Source organism: Ovis canadensis, chromosome 3, assembly GCF_042477335.2.
Source record: "Ovis canadensis isolate MfBH-ARS-UI-01 breed Bighorn chromosome 3, ARS-UI_OviCan_v2, whole genome shotgun sequence".
Taxonomy (NCBI): Eukaryota; Metazoa; Chordata; class Mammalia; order Artiodactyla; family Bovidae; genus Ovis; species Ovis canadensis.
The window spans coordinates 209,534,002-209,553,267 of record NC_091247.1 but is presented as its reverse complement, the minus strand read 5'-3'; the positions used below and the strand labels follow the sequence as shown (position 1 = coordinate 209,553,267).

Here is a 19,266-nt window from a genome sequence, read left to right as displayed (position 1 = left end):
GAATTGGCTCTTTGCATTAGGTATTGGAGCTTCGGTATCAGACCTTCCCTGAAGGTCTGATATTCAACCAAATATTCAAATATTCAACCCCTGAATATTTGGGGTTGATTTCTTTAAGGATTGACTGGCATGTAAGTACATCGGAATCTACATCTGAATCCATCTTCTTCAATGTCCAAAAGAAGAGCACTCCTTGGGGAGGTGAAGCTGGGCTCCTAAGAAGGACTCCACTTCAGTGTGAGTGTAGATGGTGGGGTGCACCCTTCCTTCCAGGACTGCGTGGGTGTCTGGAAGACCAAGGCGGGGGTGTAGCTCCAGAGACCAGGAGTGTAGCTCCTGCCCACCCTGTTTTCATGGCATATTAGCATTTTCCTTATTCATTTATTTCTGGGGGCATTGGGTCTTGGTTGCTGCATGCCGGCTTTCTCTGTTGTGGCGAGCTGGGGCTACTCTGTAGCTATAGTGCTCAGGCTTCTCACTGTAGCGGCTTCTCTTGTTGCAGAGCATGGGCTCTAGGGTGAGCAGGCTTCAGTGGTTGTGGCCCATGGGCTTAGTTATTCTATGGCACATGGGATCATTCTGGACTAGGGATGAAATCCATGTCCCCTATATTGCCTGGTAGATTCTTAACCTCTGGACCACCAGGAAAGTCCTGCATTTTTCTTTCTGGAAGTGACAGCAAGCATGTTAAAAGCCAAAGATCAATTGGGGTATAAAAGCCTATTGTCTCAGCACCCAGAAAGAATGCTTCCCTCAGGAGATGGACCTGGACTCTTAAGAGGAAAGCTGACTCGGGCCACCTGTTTGGACATCTACTGCAAGACAGCATCACAACTTCACTGCTGTGATATGATGGACCTGGTTTTCTCTTCCAAAATTCGTATTTGATTTCCTCAGATCCTAAAGTTACTCTCCTCACCCCAGATCCTAAAGTACACTGATTCTTTCTGGAAAGATACCAAAGATGCTGTGAGCTGTGACAGTGTGTACGTTTTAGCAAAGAGTGACGTTTGCATCTTTTCTCAAGTTCTTTAAGTTGATCTTGCTAAATTTGGGGGTGAACAAAATATTCAATGTCGTTTTTCAAGTGAAAGACTCTGGCATTCAAGAATGTGTTAGTTTAGGTTCTCATGTGTGCTATTTGCATCCCTGACGCTAAAAACCTAGAAAACTGTGCAGCTCAAAATTTAGTCTTGTTCAGCTTCTTGGTGATGTGTTGCTTTTGCTAATTAATGAAAGCCTAAACCACCACTTTGAATTATTTTGCAGCCAGAAGAGTGTAGTTAAATGATTGTGTATTCAGGCTTCAGTTTAGCTGTTGTTGTTTAGTCACTTAGTTGTGTCGGACTGTTTGGGACCACATGGATTTAGCCAGCCAGGCTCCTCTGTCCATGGGAATTCCTAAGCAAGGATACTGGAGTGGGTTGCCATAGTAAATCTCACCAAATAGTGGATCCTAGGAGAGCTTTCTTCTTTTAGTCTATAGAAGATGACTGTAGTACAAGCCTCAGCTTTCCCAGGCAACTTTGCTCAAAGCCTGCAGGGTGGAAAGGAGATCCTTCCCTGGAAATATTGAATATTACCCGCATGACCACTGTGTCTTTGGTGTCTGTTGCTTTCTCTCGTGTCTGGGTTGCCAGTTTTCAGCACAGTAAAGGGACACCAAAAGTGTAACAGGACAGAAAGTGCACCTGTAGCATTTTTACCGTATTTCCCTGGGAAATGGTCCAGAGATACCACTGTTTCCATGACAGTCTTTGTCCTCAAGGCTTTACCTGGGCTTCAGAAACCTTCACTGGAATAGTTCTGGCACTCAGTATGGGGGCTGTTTTTGGGAAAAGTTCCTAAATCAAGGGCATCTCAGCTCTATGGTCAAGGAATCTTTGAAATTGCCTCTAATACATCTTTTAAGTATGGTTCTCCTTTGATATCTGTGGAAGTCTGGTTCCATGTCCCCTGAGGATACCAGAATCCATGGATGCTTAAGGCCCTTACAAAAAAAGGCCGTAGTACTTGCATATAATCGACACACATCCTCCCATCCTCCCGTATACTTTAAACCATCTCTTGATTGCTTATAACAGCAATACCTATACAATGTAAATTGTATGTAAATAGTTCCAGCACCTGGCAAATTCAAGTTTTGCATTTTGGAACTTCCCAAAATTTCTTTTTCCCCTCAAATGTTTTCAACCTGTGGTTGGTTGAATCCCCAGGTGGGGAGAGTGGACTGTATAAGCAAGCTTTGTTTCTGTTTTTCTTGATTCCAGAAATGCTTTATCTTTATTTCCAGAAGGTTCTTATTAATGAGGAATAGGCTTTAAGCTCCTTAGGCCTGCAGCTTTTTCAAAGAGCTCATGGTATAAAAACAAATGCGTGGATCCCCATGATTTCTAGAAGCTCTATATTAAATCACTTTGAAAAGGAAAGTTTGTTTCTTTTTTAGGGGGGGTGGGATGATAATATTCAGGTTTTAACTCTTGTAGTCTGTAAAATGCAGTCATAGAGAAGACATGGGAGCAGGAGAAACACCATTCTCCTAACTGAACACAGAATGCATGAGGTTGATTTACACTATTGTCACAGATTCTAAGCAGCCAGCTTAAAAATCAGCAGAATTGTTACTTATTAGATGCATATCCAAACTACAGTGAGGTACTACCAAACCTTGGTCAGAATGGCCATCATTTTAAAAAATCTACAAATAACAAATGCGGGAAGGGATGTGGAGAAAAAGGAACCCTCCTACATTGTTGATGGGAATGTAAATTGGTGCAACCACTATGGAAAATGATATAGAGAGTCCTTAAATAGAAAAGTTGCCATATGATCCAGCAGTCCCACTCTTGGGTACATATCCAGACAGAGCTATAATTCGAAAAGATACGTGCACCCCCTATGTTCACAGCAGCACTATTCACGATCGCCAAGACATGGGAACAACCTAAATGTCCATCGACAGGTGAATGGATAAAGATGTGGTGTGTATATAAAGTGGAATACTACTCAGCCATAAAAAAGAAAGAGATAATGACATTTGCAACTACATGGAGGGATCTAGAGATTAACAAACTAAGTGAAGTAAGTCAGACAAAGACAAGTGCTATATGTATCACTTATCTGTGGTATTCAAAATATGACACAACTGAATTTATCTGGAAGCAACAGTTAGAACTGGACATGGACCAACAGACTGCTTCCAAATAGGAAAAGGAGTACGTCAAGGCTGTATATTGTCACCCTGCTTATTTAACTTATATGAAGAGTACATCATGAGAAACGCTGGGCTGGAAGAAACACAAGCTGGAATCAAGATTGCCAGGAGAAATATCAATAACCTCAGATATGCAGATGACACCACCCTTATGGCAGAAAGTGAAGAGGAACTAAAAAGCCTCTTGATGAAAGTGAAAGAGGAGAGTGAAAAGGTTGGCTTAAAGCTCAGCGTTCAGAAAATGAAGATCATGGCATCTAGTCCCATCACTTCATGGCAAATAGATGGGGAAGCAGTGTCAGACTTTATTTTGGGGGGGCTCCAAAACAACTGCAGATGGTGACTGCAGCCATGAAATTAAAAGACGCTTACTCCTTGGAAGAAAAGTTATGACCAATCTAGATAGCATATTCAAAAGCAGAGACATTATTTTGCCAACAAAGGTCCCTCTAGTCAAGGCTATGGTTTTTCCAGTGGTCATGCATGGATGTGAGAGTTGGACTGTGAAGAAAGCTGAGCGCCGAAGAATTGATGCTTTTGAACTATGGTGTTGGAGAAGACTCTTGAGAGTCCCTTGGACTGCAAGGAGATCCAACCAGTCCATTCTAAAGGAGATCAGTCCTGGGATCTCTTTGGAAGGACTGATGCTACAGCTGAGCATACTTTGGCCACCTCATGTGAAGAGTTGACTCATTGGAAAAGACTCTGATGCTGGGAGGGATTAGGGGCAGGAGGAGAAGGGGATGACCGAGGATGAGATGGCTGGATGGCATCACGGACTCAATGGATGTGAGTTTGGGTGAACTCTGGGAGTTGGTGATTTTCAGGGAGGCCTGTCGTGCTGCGATTGATGGGGTCACCAAGAGTCCGACATATCTGAGCGACTGAACTGAACTGATAGAAACAGACTCACAGTCATGGCAGACAGACTTGTGGCTGCCAAGGGGAAGGCGGGGATGGGAAGGATGGATTGGGAGTTTGGGATTAGCAGATGCAAACTAGTATATAGACAATGGATAAACGACAGAGTCCCACTGTATAGCAGAGGGAACTATATTCAGTATCCTGTGATAAACTATAATGGAAAATATGAAAAATGTGTGTGGGTATGTATACATATACACACACGTGTATATATACATGTAAATATATATATACATATATGTACATATATATGTATATAAACATACATATATATATGTATGTTTAGTTGCTAAGTCATGACAGATATTTTTTTGACCCCATGGATGGTAGCCTGCCAGGCTCCTCTGTCCATGGGATTTCCCAGGCAAGAATAGTGGATCCCCTGTTCCAGGGGATTTTTTCAACCCAGGGATCGAACCTGTCTCTCCTGAGTTGGCTGCTGCTGCTACTGCTGCTAAGTCGCGTCAGTTGTGTCTGACTCTGTGCGACCCCATAGACGGAAGCCCACCAGGCTCCCCCGTCCCTGGGACTCTCCAGGCAAGAACACTGGAGTGGGTTGCCATTTCCTTCTCCAATGCATGAAAGTGAAAAGTGAAAGTGAAGTCGCTCAGTCGTGTCTGACTCTTAGCGACCCCATGGACTGTAGCCTACCAGGCTCCTCCACCCATGGGATTTCCCAGGCAAGAGTACTGGAGTGGGGTGCCATTGCCTTCTCCGCCTGAGTTGGCAGGCGGATTCTTTACCGCTGACCACCAGGGAAGCCCCGTGCGTGTGTGCGCGTGTGCGTGTGTGCGTGTGTGCGTGTGTGCGCGTTTGCGTGCGCGTGTGCGTGTGTGCACGTGTGCGTGTGTGCGCGTGTGCGTGCGCGCGTACGTGCGTATGTCCGCGTGCGTGCACATATGTGCGTGCGTATAACTTTGCTTTACAGCAGGAATTAATACAGCGTTATAAATCAACTACACTTTAATAAAATAAAGCCTTAAAGCAATGAGCAGAATTAGATGGGTACCATGTGACCCTTTGCAGTCAGGGAGGAGTGAGGAAAGGGCTGGATGGAGCTCACTTTGGTTTCCGTAGCATGCCTACCGCAACCCTAACTCCACATTCCAGTTTAAAAAAATTTTAAGCCTTCTATAATGGTGAGTAACATTTACATTTCATCCGTTGCCTAAAACTATTTCTAGCTTTATTTTCTCTTTCCAGAGCTTGGCACCGCTCTTGCAACCACCCCCAACCCCCGAGGTATTACCGTCGGCCTTAGGAATGGTATTGCTTCCTTTTGTTCTGCCCGCTGGTTTGATCGGTTGTGTCTGCACATTTGAGAGCAGCATGTTTTCCTTTTTCAGCATCTAAACAATCCTGTAACCGCATCATGGCATTTTTAGTCACATCATTGACCTCCGCCAGCGGTGAACCCCCCTCCAACACTTGAACGCATTAATATCACCGTCTGCAGCATTTTAATTTAATTAGAACAGTTTTTATAATCCTCCTGAGGAAATGGTTATTCCCCTCTGAAATGTTAAAATAAAACACCTCTGCTTTTCATCCGACTGACAATATGCTCTCGAGGTGAATGTACCGTAAACGGGTACTCGCCGTCCCTTCCTTGGGGTTGGGCCAGAGAAGCAGTTCTGAGAATGAAGAGGTTTCCTTTATTTGGAGAATTGGATGTTAGTCTCTTTACGTCTCTCTGCTTGGATGTCTCCATCAGAGATACTGGTATTTGTTTTGTATTTCTAACTTTTGACAGCCTGCTGATTGTTCCATGGTGGATGGTAAGTGCACTGCTGAGGATCACGTGAGTCACCCTAGAGATGAAGAGAAAGAGAGACAGAGGAGAGAAGTGTGTGGTATGGGATGCTCAAGTGTGTGTTTTGTCCTCCTTGGAAAGGAACCCGTACGCTGGACAGCATCCTTTCTGTGGTCTGATGAGTGTTGTCCTGGCCGCCGAACCCAGGGTCACAGTCGGTGTGTAACTGCTACTAGCAAATTGCTCAAGGCCCTAGAAGCACATTTTGCTTATCCCCCTCAGGGTCAAGGTCCCCATTCTTTCTTTTATTACTGACAAACCCATTCATTAAATCTTTTAGCAAGAACTTCCCAACCCAGACTTTCTGTGTTGCCACAGTGCTGAATGGAAACCTGTATCAGAAGTGAGAAGCATTCAAGGTCCGTGAGACTCAGTCTCTGGACTTCTTTTTTAATAATTTTATTTATTTATTGACTGTGCTGGGTCTTCGTTGCAGCATGGACATTTCTCTAGTTGCACTGAGCAGGGGCTACTCTCTACTTTCAGTACGCAGGCTTCACATTGCAGTGGCTTCTCTTATTGTGGAGCGTGGGGGCTTCAGTAGTTGTGGCTCGAGAGCTCTGTAGTTTGGTTGCTGGGCTCTGGAGCACAGGTTCAAGAGCTGTGGTACGCTGGCTTAGTTGCTCCTTGGTATGTGGGATCTTCCTGGAAACTGGGATCTTATTTGCGTCTCCTACATTGGCAAGCAGATTCTTTACTGCCAAACCACCAGGCAAGACCTGGCCTTCTTTTCATGAAACAGCAAGGTAGTCTTCTGGAATTGTTTGGATGTGGAGGGGAGGGCATGAAATCCCAGGGCAAGCCCTGAAGTGTGACATTCAGTGTTGCAGTAAAGACAGGGAACCACACACATGTAAACACACATGGGGCTGCCTCAAAAAATTATGGTAAAAAGAAGCTTGTTGTCATTGAGTCACCAAGTCGTGTCTGACTCTTGCAACCCCATGGACTGTAGCCTGCTATGCTCCTCTGTCCATGGGATTCTCCAGGCAAGAATACTGGAGTGGGTTGCCATTCCCTTCTCTAGGGGATCTTCTCAACCCAGGAATCGAACACAGGTCTCCTGCACTGCAGGTGAATTCTTTACCACTGAGCCACCAAGGAAGCCCCCAAAGAAGGTACAACATGATAATTTACCAAGTCAGAATATATACATTTTAAAGGTGATACCTGACTTGACTCTTTTTCTAAGCAGGCTGGTGATATATTTTCCCAAGAAATAAAGTAGAATCTGCTTGGAGAGCTGGGTTTCTCCCTCATCATCATCCTAGATGGAGATGGTAAGGGGACTGAGGTGGCCTCTCACTCACGAAGACTAGTTATAGACTCTTGTCTTCCAGAGAAAGTCACCGTCTTACGAAATGCCATCTTCTTTTTTTTTTTCCTCATACTCATGCCTTGCCATTTGAAAGGTCTCTGGTTGCACAGGGTTTTCTTCATCAACAGTTTCACTTCTGCAAAAACCCTAACAAAACAGAAAGCTATTTCTGGGAATAAAGTAACGGTAGATAAGATATCGAGGCGTATGTTGGGACTGGGGTGGGGTGAGGGCTTATTCAAGGGTTGAAGTGTATGAAGAATTTGTTAAACTAGAAAAAGCAGACTCCATTTAAAATATTTTTAAAACCTATCTCACCTTGAAAAACCCCACAACAGATTTGGTATGTTTCCCATATGTGTGTTTATGTCTTTGCCTTTTTCACCTCAAAAACCCCAAACCAAACACCAAAAATATAACTCATCCCTAAGTTAGAGTTGCTCAGAATATGTGTGATGTTTGGTAAAGTTCAAGAAAAGTGAAGTTGAAGGTTTTGCCCCTGGGTGACCTTTCACAGGACACCTCAATCAATCCAGAAATGAAATCTAGGGTGTATATGTCTTCCCTGAATTAAGAAATTCACCAGGAAACTTTAGGATGTGTGTTTAAGCAGAAATATTCCAAAGGCCCTACTTGCCAGTTGAGGATGCCTCGGGGAAGGTATAGCGATTCCATTCGGAAATTACAAAAATATGTATATATTCATTTAAAATCGAAACTTCCTACCACAACCGCCTAACTTTCCAGGTTATGAGAAGAGAAGCTTTAATTTGGTTACAGGGCTGGGGGACCCCCCCCCATTCCCTTTGCATATTTGATGGAGTATAAAATGTTAGAGAATGCTTTGTGAAACCTAAACACCCCCTTGGCTTTATATTTTAATCCATGACTTTTCTTTTGCTCTTGGTGTTTGTTTTCACAGTGGCATCTTGCCGATCTCCCCTATCCCCACCCCCAACTTATTTTTGGACTGTGTGTGTCCCACTTTACTTGGCCCAGTTAAACCACAGAAACTAACGGAAGTTGTGTTTATGTATGGACTACAAGTCAAACCAGTTGGTACACAGATCTAAGATACAAATTGCACTACTCTCCCCACTGAACAGCATAGTTAGTTTCTTGCTGTTATTTGCCACATTTTAACTTAAAACTAATCCGTCCCATCCCATCACATTGTTTTAATCTATGTAACAAACACTGCCCTTTTGAATTTAAACAGTGGAGGTGCTGACTTTCCCCTCCCCCTTTCCTTATCCGTTGAATGAGTACCTTCAATTAAACGGAACTTCCTTAAATGCAGAGGATTCTTTGAATGAGCTCTTGAAATGCTTCAGAAGGAAAGGAAATATTGATTCTAAGATGGAGCACGAGGGGAGCAAGGAGATAACTTGATGTGGCAGATAATTCGCAGCTGTGAAGGAAAAAGTGAAACCTGGAGATTTTTGGTGGTGATGGTTGTATAATGGGATAGGTAGGTGATAGACAAATATTGCTTGTAGATTTATTAACTGAAACCTCGAACTTACAAGCTATCATTTTGGGCTCACCTCTCATTGGATCTAAGTATGGAATCCTACTTTGATCAGGAGCTGGGGATATTGCCAGAGAAGAGAAAAATGGTTTTTAATGTATTGGTGACATAAATTATGTGACCGGGAAGAGTAATTTTTGAGAGAGGAGTCTTTCATGACATTCTCTTGGGATATATTATTTCATCCCCTTCATCTTGCCTCCCCTCTTTACTGGAACGAACCACTAATACAAAGAGGAAAAAAAAATGAACACCTATTGACCCCAGCACACAGGAAAAGCCCTATCTTAAAGCTTTTCAGCGTTTTGTTATAAATCCCGAGTGCTGGCGATCTGAAAGACTACTGCACAGAAAGAGGTCTCCTCTGGAGAGGTGACCCGCACCCAGACGCCCCCCAACCCCCCGCGGCTGTCACCCCTCAGTTCCAGGCTTTCATTGTGTTTTCTCCCCTTCCCCTCTCTCTGCCCTTCTTTTTAACAGCAGGAACGAATTTCATACACACCCCCCGAGAGCCCGGTGCCCAGTTACGCTTCCTCGACGCCGCTTCATGTGCCAGTGCCCAGAGCGCTCAGGATGGAGGAAGACTCGATCCGCCTGCCCGCGCACCTGCGTGAGTGTTCGTGCTTCCTGGATGGATGGGGGATGGATGGAATGGGTGGACGGACAGACTGTCAAACAGAAGGGCCAGCCGCATGGGCCGAGGGAGGCAGGGCTGCAAGCCCGGGCAGGGGGCACGCTCTGAGACGGTTTTCCTGCAGTTTCCGGAAACTCTTTTGGCATCGTTCACCTCCCGCCGCCCCATCCCCCAAAATGGCTTTGAAAACCGTTGAGATTCTTAAGATTCCTGGGCCTGCCGCTGTTTTTGTTTCCCTGTGCGTCGGTCTCACCTCTGACCATGACAGGGGCACTGCAGGTCCCACTGGATCTCCCAAGAGGCACGGTGAACTCTGGCGGAGAGTCTGTCTTCCTAAAGTTCACACTTCCTCCCCTTCTGTGTCTCCATTGCCCCTAAATTTTGCAGGGCTTCTGCGCCAGTCTCCCTCCGCCTTTGCTTTTTGCTGGGTACTTGGACTGAACTTTCCTTGCGGGGCTGTGTCCTCCTCTTCCGTGATCGTGGCTCTGTTCCTTCCTCTTACGCCGACACAGGGCCTTTCTCCCTCCCCTCCTGTCTTCTCTGCCTCTCTTGTACCTTCCTCCCATTGTGGGTACTCAGTCGCTCAGTCGTGTCCCACTCGTTGCGACCCCGTGGACTGTAGCCCAGCAGGCTCCTCTGTCCATGGGATTCTCCAGGCAAGAATACTGGAGTGGGTTGCCATTTCTTTCTCCAAGGGACCTTCGGACGCAGGGATGGGACCTGCATCTCTTGCACTGGCAGGCAGATTTCTTACTGGTGAGCCACCTGACAGCTCCCATTATTTTGTAATAGTTCTACCTTTCTCTTCTGAGCTTCCTCTGCCCCTTCCTCTTCCACTTCCCCTGCCTGAATCCTCAGCTGCAGCTGGGCAGGCCATCAGGGGCCCCACACTTGGGCTGCTGGGGCCAGCCTCCAAAGCACCTGACACCTGTCCCTTTCCTTTTTGTCTCTCTTCTGAGCTGCCACTCAGCCCCGAAGATCCAAGGTGCTGGGTGTGGCCGGGGAGAATGGATCGCTTGGTTTCTGCCCTGGCTGCGGTGTCCAGGAAAATGCCAGGTTCTCTGGCTTGACTGTTACCCTCAGGATGCAGGTTCAGGTTATAGAGGACTCGGCAGGGGGAGGGAGTCACCTTGGCCCTTCCCTAATTGATTTCTCATGACCTGTATGTTGGTCTGGTTGTAGCTGCTGTCTCTTTCTGCCACAGTCGTGCTCCCTGGGTTATTCTGCTCTTCGTGGCTTATCCCTCCTGAGAAAGACCAAGGCTGCCTACTAAGAGTGGGGAGCGAGAGGAGAAGATGCAGGCTTCTGTTTCCTCTGTCTGTGCCTACTCAGCAGATCAGATGACTGTGACGCTAGGAGGTACTGGGGGGGGTGTTACTGGCATATCCCTTATCTTTCACAGTGAGGATGGTAGCTGTAAACTTCAAGGGATGTAGGAGCATCCTTCACCTCCTTCAGCCAGCCTGCCATGTCTATCGGTGTTTACAAAGCTCGTATACTGTGGTCAGCACCTTCCAGCCTCTGTCTACCATCTTCTCCACAGTGAACTTTAAAGAGATTAGGACTGTGAAGGTGTCAGGGTCATGACTGTGGGCATGGTCGTCTGCAGTATACTGGAGCATTCTGGTACCAATGAGTATTGTGAGCAGACAGACTGGGAAAGAGACCACAGCCAGGTGTGAGCCTTTTTTTTCTCCAGAAGCTGTTCTATGACCAGGACATTCACTTCAGGATGGAACAGACTCAGGCCATGCAGACAAAGCATGCCTGCTACTAATCCCATTCATTTATTCATTCCACAAGCAGTTGCTGATTACCTGCCCTATGCCAGGCACTTTGAAGGGAATAGAGTAGACCCAACTGCTTGCCCCTGTGGAGCTTGGAGTCTCCATAAAGAGAGAAAAGGAAATGATGAACTCCTGTTCTAAATAAGCTTTTGAATTCTGTACTGACACACTCACTCCCCTGACCCCGCTCCCCACCCCCACCGCACCCCCACATCCCAAGAAAGCCCTAACTCTTGGTTTGCCACTGGATGGCTTTCACATATGGAGGCTCTTTTACCCTAGCGCTGCCTCTCCATAAAAAGTTATCATGATAAAATGCACTAACAACGAACTGGCACTCAGATCCTTAACTAGTTCTGCTGTTAGACGAGCTGTTTGACTGTGAGTCAGTCATCATAACACTCAGTTTTCCTACCATGCAAGATGCTGATTGGACAGGAGAATGTTTAACAGCCCTCTTACCTTGAAAATATTATGACCTCACCTAAGATATCATTTTCCCTACTTGGGACTGTTTCTTCCATACAGACATTGTAACATTTTTTCTTGAGTGGAGAGTTTCCTCATTGAGTCACAGCTGTGCTGTTCACCACTGTTTGGCCAGGCCCTGCCATGTGCCTAGCACATAAGCATCATAGCTAATATTTATTTATTGGGATGACTCTGTAGCAGGCACTGTGTGAAGTCCTTGATGGAAATTATTTTATTTATTCTCACAGCAATACTTGTAGATATTCTTTCTATATCCGTGTCACACATAAGGAATTTAGGGTTGAAGAGAATGTGAACAAACGACCGGGGTCACCCAGTCAATGGGAGACTCAGTTCTGTCTGACTCCAGAGCCTGTGTGTCTGTGTGTGTGCTGGCATGTCCAACTCTTCGAGAAACCACGGGCCATAGCTGGCCAGGCTCCTCTGTCCATGGGATTCTCCAGGCAAGAATACTGGAGCGTGTTGCCATTTCCTTCTCCAGGGGATCTTCCCAACCCAGGAATTGAACCCACGTCTCCCAAGTCTCTTGCATTGACAGGCAGATTCTTTACCACTGCGCCACCTGGGCTGTTATCTATCCTGCCACGATGTAAGTATATTTACTATGTACCTTTTGGATGGGTGGATGAGTTCAGGGTTGCCACTTAGCCAGTATTCACTGATGTCGCCAGAGGGCTGGTTTCTGGCTGGAATCTGTTCTAACTGGTGGATCAGTTGTCGAATAGTTTGCATTTCTCGCTTGGATAATGGATGGATGAGTAGATAGACGGTTGGATGGATACCCACGTAGAGAATTATCCGATCTAGAACTGTAGCAGAGCACCACTGGCCTTAAAACATAGTCAGTCGTTAGGTGATGGATTTAGGTTTCATGGTGATTGTTTTGTCTGAGGGCTACTCTCTGGGCAGCCTGATTAGTTAGAGCCCTCCTTGGCATCTGCACTGGCCCTCTCGTAACACCACTGGTTCCCACATCTGGAACGAATCCTCCGGTTCCCAGGCTCTTGCCATCTGTCCTCAGCTGGGACTTTCCACGGGAGGCTGAGCTGCCCGCCTCTCTCGTGAGTTCCAAAACTCAGCTGCCCGTTGTGCTGTTCGAGAAACATCCCCTGAAGCCTCTAGGTTGGTTGCGGCTGGGCTGTACACTTGAGGATGCCTCCCAGCTGAGTTTCCAAGCCGAAAAGAAAATAAATCTTCTGACAAGGGAATTTGGTTATTGCTGTTCAAATCTGGGATTCCAGACAATTCCCAGTGGAATGCTCATGGAAAGTACGGGGAAGAATCCGAGAGCCAAGACAGCAGCAGGACATTTATGGTATTGCTAGTTTGAAAGCGTTTTTAGCTGCTTGTTTTAAAGAGACACTCACCAGCCTGGTATGCCTCCAGTGGCTTCTTTTCTCCCTTTATCCTCATTGATCTCCAGATAAATCCTCTCTCTCTTTTAACCCTTCCGTTTCCTCGTTTCTGAAATCAATATCTAGCCTTTCCTGGTTAAAAGGGAAGGCGAGGATCATAATATTTAAGGTTCCTGGAAGGTGGGTTTCTCACCATTTTGTTCTGCAAACACAGGGCCAAATGGAAGACACAGTGTAACAAATTAGGAAGCTATTAAGAAGTAGAAAGTAATTCCTTTTCCTCTTACTTGCCCGTGATTAAAAAAAAAAAAAAACAGAGACAGTGATAAATAGGGCAACCTGTTAAATGGTGATTCCAGAGAACTTGATAGGGGCAGGCAGGGCAGTCTGGGCCCAGGAGAGGAGGGGAGCCCAGAGGAGAAGGGCTTGCCTGCCATCCTGGTCTGGCCTCCTGACCCCCACTCCCCACTCCCTTGCAGGAGTCCTCCAGCAGCTTCTTGGAACTTCCCTGCTGCACCAGGAAGCAAACACAAGTATGTTTATTGAAATGACAGAAAGATATTTCTCCCCCTTCCTTCCATCTAAGGTATTAAAAAAAATTTTTTTTTTTAAGCTTGAGGCTAGAGGAGCTGAAGTGTGACAATTACAGCAGGTAGGCGAAAATGAAAAGTTCCATTCTTTAAAGGGGACGTAATCCTTTCATGTGTGCATGCTAAGTCCCTTCAGTCATGTCCAACTCTGCAGCCCCATGGACGGTAACCTGCCAGGCTCCTTTGTCCATGGAATTCTCCAGGCAAGAATACTGCAATGGGTTGGCATTTCCTTTTCCAGGGGATCTTTCCAATCCAGGGATTGAACCTGAGTCTCTAACATCTCCTGCACTGCAGGCAGATTCTTTACCATTAGCACCACCTGGGAAGTCCCCAAACCTTTCACGATACCTTGAAAAAACTCATAGGACCATGGTACCCCCGAGAGTGGCTGGACAAGGCCAGTTTTGATTCTCTGAGCAGTGAAGGGCCTCATTGGACCTTCATGGTGTGAAGGAGAGATTCTTTCTAGTTTGTCTGCCCAGGGGTCACTTTTTTTTTCCTAAGTTCATGGGTGGTGGGTGGCAAAGAGGACAGCAGAGATACCTTAGGGGCTGATGCCAGCCCTGTGACATACTCAGCCTCAAATCGTGATATCCAAGGCCACCCAAGTGGTCACAAAGCATATATTTCAGATCTACAGGGCAGAATTGAAATTACTAAATGCCTTTACTTTATTAAATTCCTTTTCACATAATCATCTTGCATTTAGTTGACATGATCGCCTCTAATCACAGGCTGAGATGATGCTGTCTGCCTGGAGTCTCTGCCTTCCGTGGTGCCAATTTGCTCTTGTAAAATTCCTGTGGTTGATATTTAAAAATCAGAACCCAGGGCTCATTCATCACATTGAATCAGGTTATGGTGTATGATGTTGCAGGTTAATAAATAGCCATAATAACTGCTCAGAGTTTTCTAGCGTCAGAACACTAGAAACAGTCCCTTAGCTCTCTCCTTCCTTTGCTTGTGAATCTTTCAGAAACCTTACATTACGGCTCCTACTTGCATGTGTTTAATAATTTAATTTAATGCCTTCCTATCGAAACATTCCCTGGTTGCTCACCCTCTTTGGCGATTTTGCACTCTCAGCAGAGTGTTGGAGTGTAAGAGAGTCATGTGACATGCAGCGCCCGGTTAGAGCCAGGGAGTGAAAGGAGATGCTGTGTCTCTCTTAGTTACTGAGTGGAGCAACCAACAATTTTATATACTTTCAAGCTCTTCCCTGTCCCAGAGAAGAGGCAAAAAATGGGAATTAAATATAATCATAGTTAGTGTTTTACATTATTGTAAGTAACAAAATATGTTCATATATATGGTCTCATTTAACCATGCAGCCATCCTAGGTGTTACTAACCCTATTTTATGGATTAGATTCCTGGGGCTAGGATAGTTTTACTGAATATGGCACGTGAAGAATCTGATCTGATTTCTGTTCCCAAAGTTACCACTTAGCCTTTTTGGGAGAAAGCATGACGGCAGAGTGTCACAGACTTGAAAGCAGAGGCAATGCTGACTGTTGGTGTCTGGGTGGCTGTGGCTGCAGGGACTTGGGGCAGCTAGGGCTCTAGGAATGCGCTAGCCCATTCATTGGTGCTGATCCTCCAGCAGGCTGGCTTCTGGCAGGAACAAGCGCCTGTCTTGATGGATAATCATTTTGGTTTTTCTCACCCGTTTCTCCTGCTCCTCCCTCTTTACTGTCCTGTGAGCTGAGGTCAAAGACCAGTATCTCTCTCGCCACTAGAAGAACAGCGCTGGCCACAGAGGACTCACCCAAGTCCACAACTTCCCTGACATTTCATCAGGAGTTGCCTCACTGCTCTTTCTGAGCTTCCGAGTAAAAAAGCATAGCAATAGAAAAGACTTGGGTTGGGACAGACGCAAGAGACTGGCCTCCCAGGGCTGCCTCTGTTAGATGAGTTCCCCTCTCCAAGACTCAAATTGCATAACACACCTACTGATGAGGGTTTCTTTTTAAATCTTTATCCCTAAATACTTCTGTGTATTTTTCTAAGAACAAGGGTATTCTCTTACATAATCACAGTATGATTATCAAAATCCAGAAAATTTTTTGAAATATATTAATTTCAGATGTACAGTAATTCAGTATATTGTGAAATGATCATAATAATCTGAAAAGGGAAAGTGTTCATTGCTCAGTCGTGTCTGACTCTTTGTGACTCCACGGACTGTAACCCATCAAGCTCCTCTGTCCATGGGATCCTCCAGGCCAGGGTAGTGGAGTGGGTTGCCATGCCCTCCTCCAGGGGATCTTCCTGACCCAGAGATCGAATCTAGGTCTCCTGCATTGCAGACACTCTTTACCACTGAGCCACCAGTGAACCCCATAAAAAATCTAGTTAAGATCTGTTACCACATGTAGTTTCTCTTGTGATGAGAACTTTTAAGATCTGCTCTCTTAGCAACTTTTGTTTTTCAAGGGTTTAAAAAAATTTTTTTTATTGAAATAGAGTTGATGAGTGTTTCCTATATGTATCAGAGGTAGTTTGCGTGTAGCACCTAGCACAGTGCCTGGCGAACAGTGACCACAAACTCACTGAGAGCTCTATTTCAGTTTTCACAGCTAGTGAATCGCCTGTTTAGGTGGGGCGTCCTCCCTTTCAAGGGCGGAGAGGAGCATGGATGTGCTTGCTTGTTTCATTAAAGAAAGGGCCTGGAGTTCTGCCTGCATGTTCTGAGACTGTTTGCCGAAGTCACAATGGAAATGAGTTCTATTTTCTAACTTGGTGATTCCTGGGAGCTTAGTCCTGCCCTGGGGTACTCCACCCCAGGGCCTTGACCATTCCCATACTGCAAGTGTGCTTCTGTCTGAAACTACTTTCTTTCCTTGCCTGGATCTGTCATCTTTGACCTTCCTCACCCTCCTCCCCAGACCCAGCAGATCCTCCGTGTCCTCAGCCAAATGTCAGGGCTCCCCAGATGCCTGTGGTGTGCTGTGACGTCACTGGCAGAGTTGAGGCAAGGACACAGAGAAGGATTTCCTTCTCAGTATCTCAACAAAGCAGTCATGACTTCTAACAACGATGACCAGCCACCAGCATTTTCTGTTGTGTTTCCCGCAAGCCTTCTTTGGGGGCCTTCACGTTCTAGTTTAAAATGCTTGAAGGCTTTCTGCTTTTCCAGCCTCATGGGGTCCTGGGTAGCTACTTCAAAGAGCTTGAAGAGAAAAAACAGGCCACAACAGAACAGCCAGGATGCTTTTGGAAGGGAAATTTCCTTTTTGGGTTTGCTGTCTGCAAGAATTTCCGATGCAGGCAGACATTAATTCCTAGCTCCATGCTTCCTGATAAGGAAGCAACTTCAATAAATGCAGCTATTTATAGATGTCTTTTTTTAAAAAAAAGAAAAAAAAATATATAACCAGAGGTCTATTGACCTTTTCTTTTGCTTCGCATTTCATGCCATGCGCTCCGTGTACATTTAAGGCAGTTCCTCTGGCAAATGCTCCAACACAGTGGCTCTGGTCCTGCAAGGAATGGGGGAAAGGCTTTCACTTACCTTGAAATTTTGAAGTAGACATCAGAAGCCTCTGGCTGTGGGTTGTCCTTACCTGGTGCTGTGGGTTGTTTACCATGAGAGAGAGACAGAGATACCTGGCTCCATTCTACACCCAGTGTTGAACGTTTATGACAGATTAAGCGAGAGAGCCGTCTAAAAAGCAAAGCCGATGGGAACCAGTCTATTCTATGAATAGACTTGAACAACAGGAAATAAGAAATGTTATTTCCATTTCTTCTGCGTCCCTTCTCCCAGCTCCCCTTGGATATTCCCCGCTATCGGTACCACTGTGATCTTTCTCTTGGTGTTTTCAGGGGTTCTGCAGTTTGAGGGCTCCCTGTCCATCATCCTCACATCTGTCTACCTAACACTTGCCGGCTGGTCTGATAAATATGCAACGTCACGTTGGCTCAGATGCGCTCGGCCTAGGTTCCTCCCCGCCTCCTCTATGTTATCACAAAGCATATTGATTGGGCCGAGTCTGTACAGATGTGAGCAAGTTTCCATCATCAAGCAACAGGTACTTTTTTTCCCCATTTGCTTCATGCCTGAGTTCACAGTGGCTCAGACTCTTGGAGCTTCTTTCTTTCTTAGTTTCTGGCTGTGCTGGGTCTTTGTTGTGGTGCACGGGCTTCTCATCGCGGTGGCTTCTCTCTTTGCAGAGCATGGGCTCTAGGGGCACAGGCTTCGGTATCTTCTCACACCAGGGATCAAATCTGTGTCTCCTGCATTGGCAGGCAGATTCTTGACTACTGAGCCACTAGGTAAGCCCCCGCTTGGAGTTTCTGACATGACTGTGTGTGGTTTATCTTTATGTATTTCCAGAGGTCATTGTTACCAAGGACCATTGAGTGTTGCTGATTTCACTCGTTACCATCAGAGGATTCTGGTTTGATAACCTGAAGCATCCATGCGTGTTTTTTGGGGGACAGGGGGCTGATTTTTCTGGTCTCTTCTGAAGGAAGATAGGGTAGGATTTGAGAGATTTAAGCAATCCCTGTCCTGGACCATATGCTGATGGTAAATTCCCAAGAATAATTAGTCACCGCCCCAAAATATTTACTGCTCCCATCTTGGGTAGCTGGACTGAACCCCATTCTTCTGAAATTAGTCTTTGTCTCCTCTAGATCATGAAGACTTGTTGTTCAGTCGCTAAGTTGTGTCTGACTGTTTGCGACCCTATGGACTGTAGCACATCAGACTTTCCTGTTCTTCACTATATCCTGGCGTTTGCTCAAGTTCATGTCCATTGAGTTGGTGATGCCATCCAACCATCTCATCCTCTGCCGCCCCTTCTCCTTTTGCCTTCAGTCTTTCCCAGCATCAGAATCTTTTCCAGTGAGTCGGCTCTTTGCATCAGCTGGTCACAGTATTGGAGCCTCAGCTTCAGTCCTTTCAAGATCATGCATAAAAATAGTCTCAAATGGCGCACTAAGATTTCAGTCCTAGAAATGCAGACCACATTTTTGGATCCTGGATGAAGAGCTCTGGGTATGTGGTGGGTACAGATAGGATGCCTGCGAGGAAAATCCTCACCCATGCAGGGCTGTGCAGAGAACATGTTGTTTGATCAGTTTTTGCTGGGGCTGGGTTCTCTGAGCTGGAGTGGGAGCTTTCACTAAAATGGTTCACTTCAAACAAGAAGGGGAAGGTTTGCAAGGGGATAGATAACAGTCATTTTTTTTAAAAAAAAGATACCTAGGTAAGTGTCGGCAAACAGCATGCTCTTAAAAAATATTAGCGGGCTATCGGGTATTTATGTAGCTCTACTTTATTTCATTTGTTTGTTTATTTATTTGGCTATGTTGGGTCTTGGTTGTGGCACTCAGGATCTTTATCCTGTCACCGGGGCTTCTCTAGTTGTGTGCTCTCTCTGGGGCATGTGGGCTCAGTAGTTGTGGCACTTGGGCTTTTCAGTGGCCCCTTGGCCTGTGGCATCTTAGTTCCCTGACCAGAGATCGAACCTGCGTCCCCTGCATTGGGAGGGGGATTCTTAACCGCTGGACCACCAGGGAAGTCCCTGTAGCTCCACTTTAGAAGTAACAGGGTTAGGCTTTATCCATTTGTTTTCCAAGAGTGGCTTACCTTTGCA

General features: G+C 45.8%; 1 protein-coding gene across 2 annotated transcripts in view; it reads left to right on the top strand.

Annotated features, from left to right (window-relative positions):
- Positions 1–19,266, top strand: part of ETV6 (ETS variant transcription factor 6) — a 287,175-nt gene that overhangs the window by 113,993 nt on the left and 153,916 nt on the right. The window contains exon 2 of one of the 2 annotated variants that reach the window (XM_069585674.1): positions 9,284–9,410. In XM_069585674.1, coding sequence (XP_069441775.1) covers positions 9,284–9,410 — 127 coding nt within the window. Of the gene's footprint in view, positions 1–9,280; positions 9,411–19,266 lie in introns of both variants that reach the window. The other variant, XM_069585673.1, reaches the window with a different exon arrangement.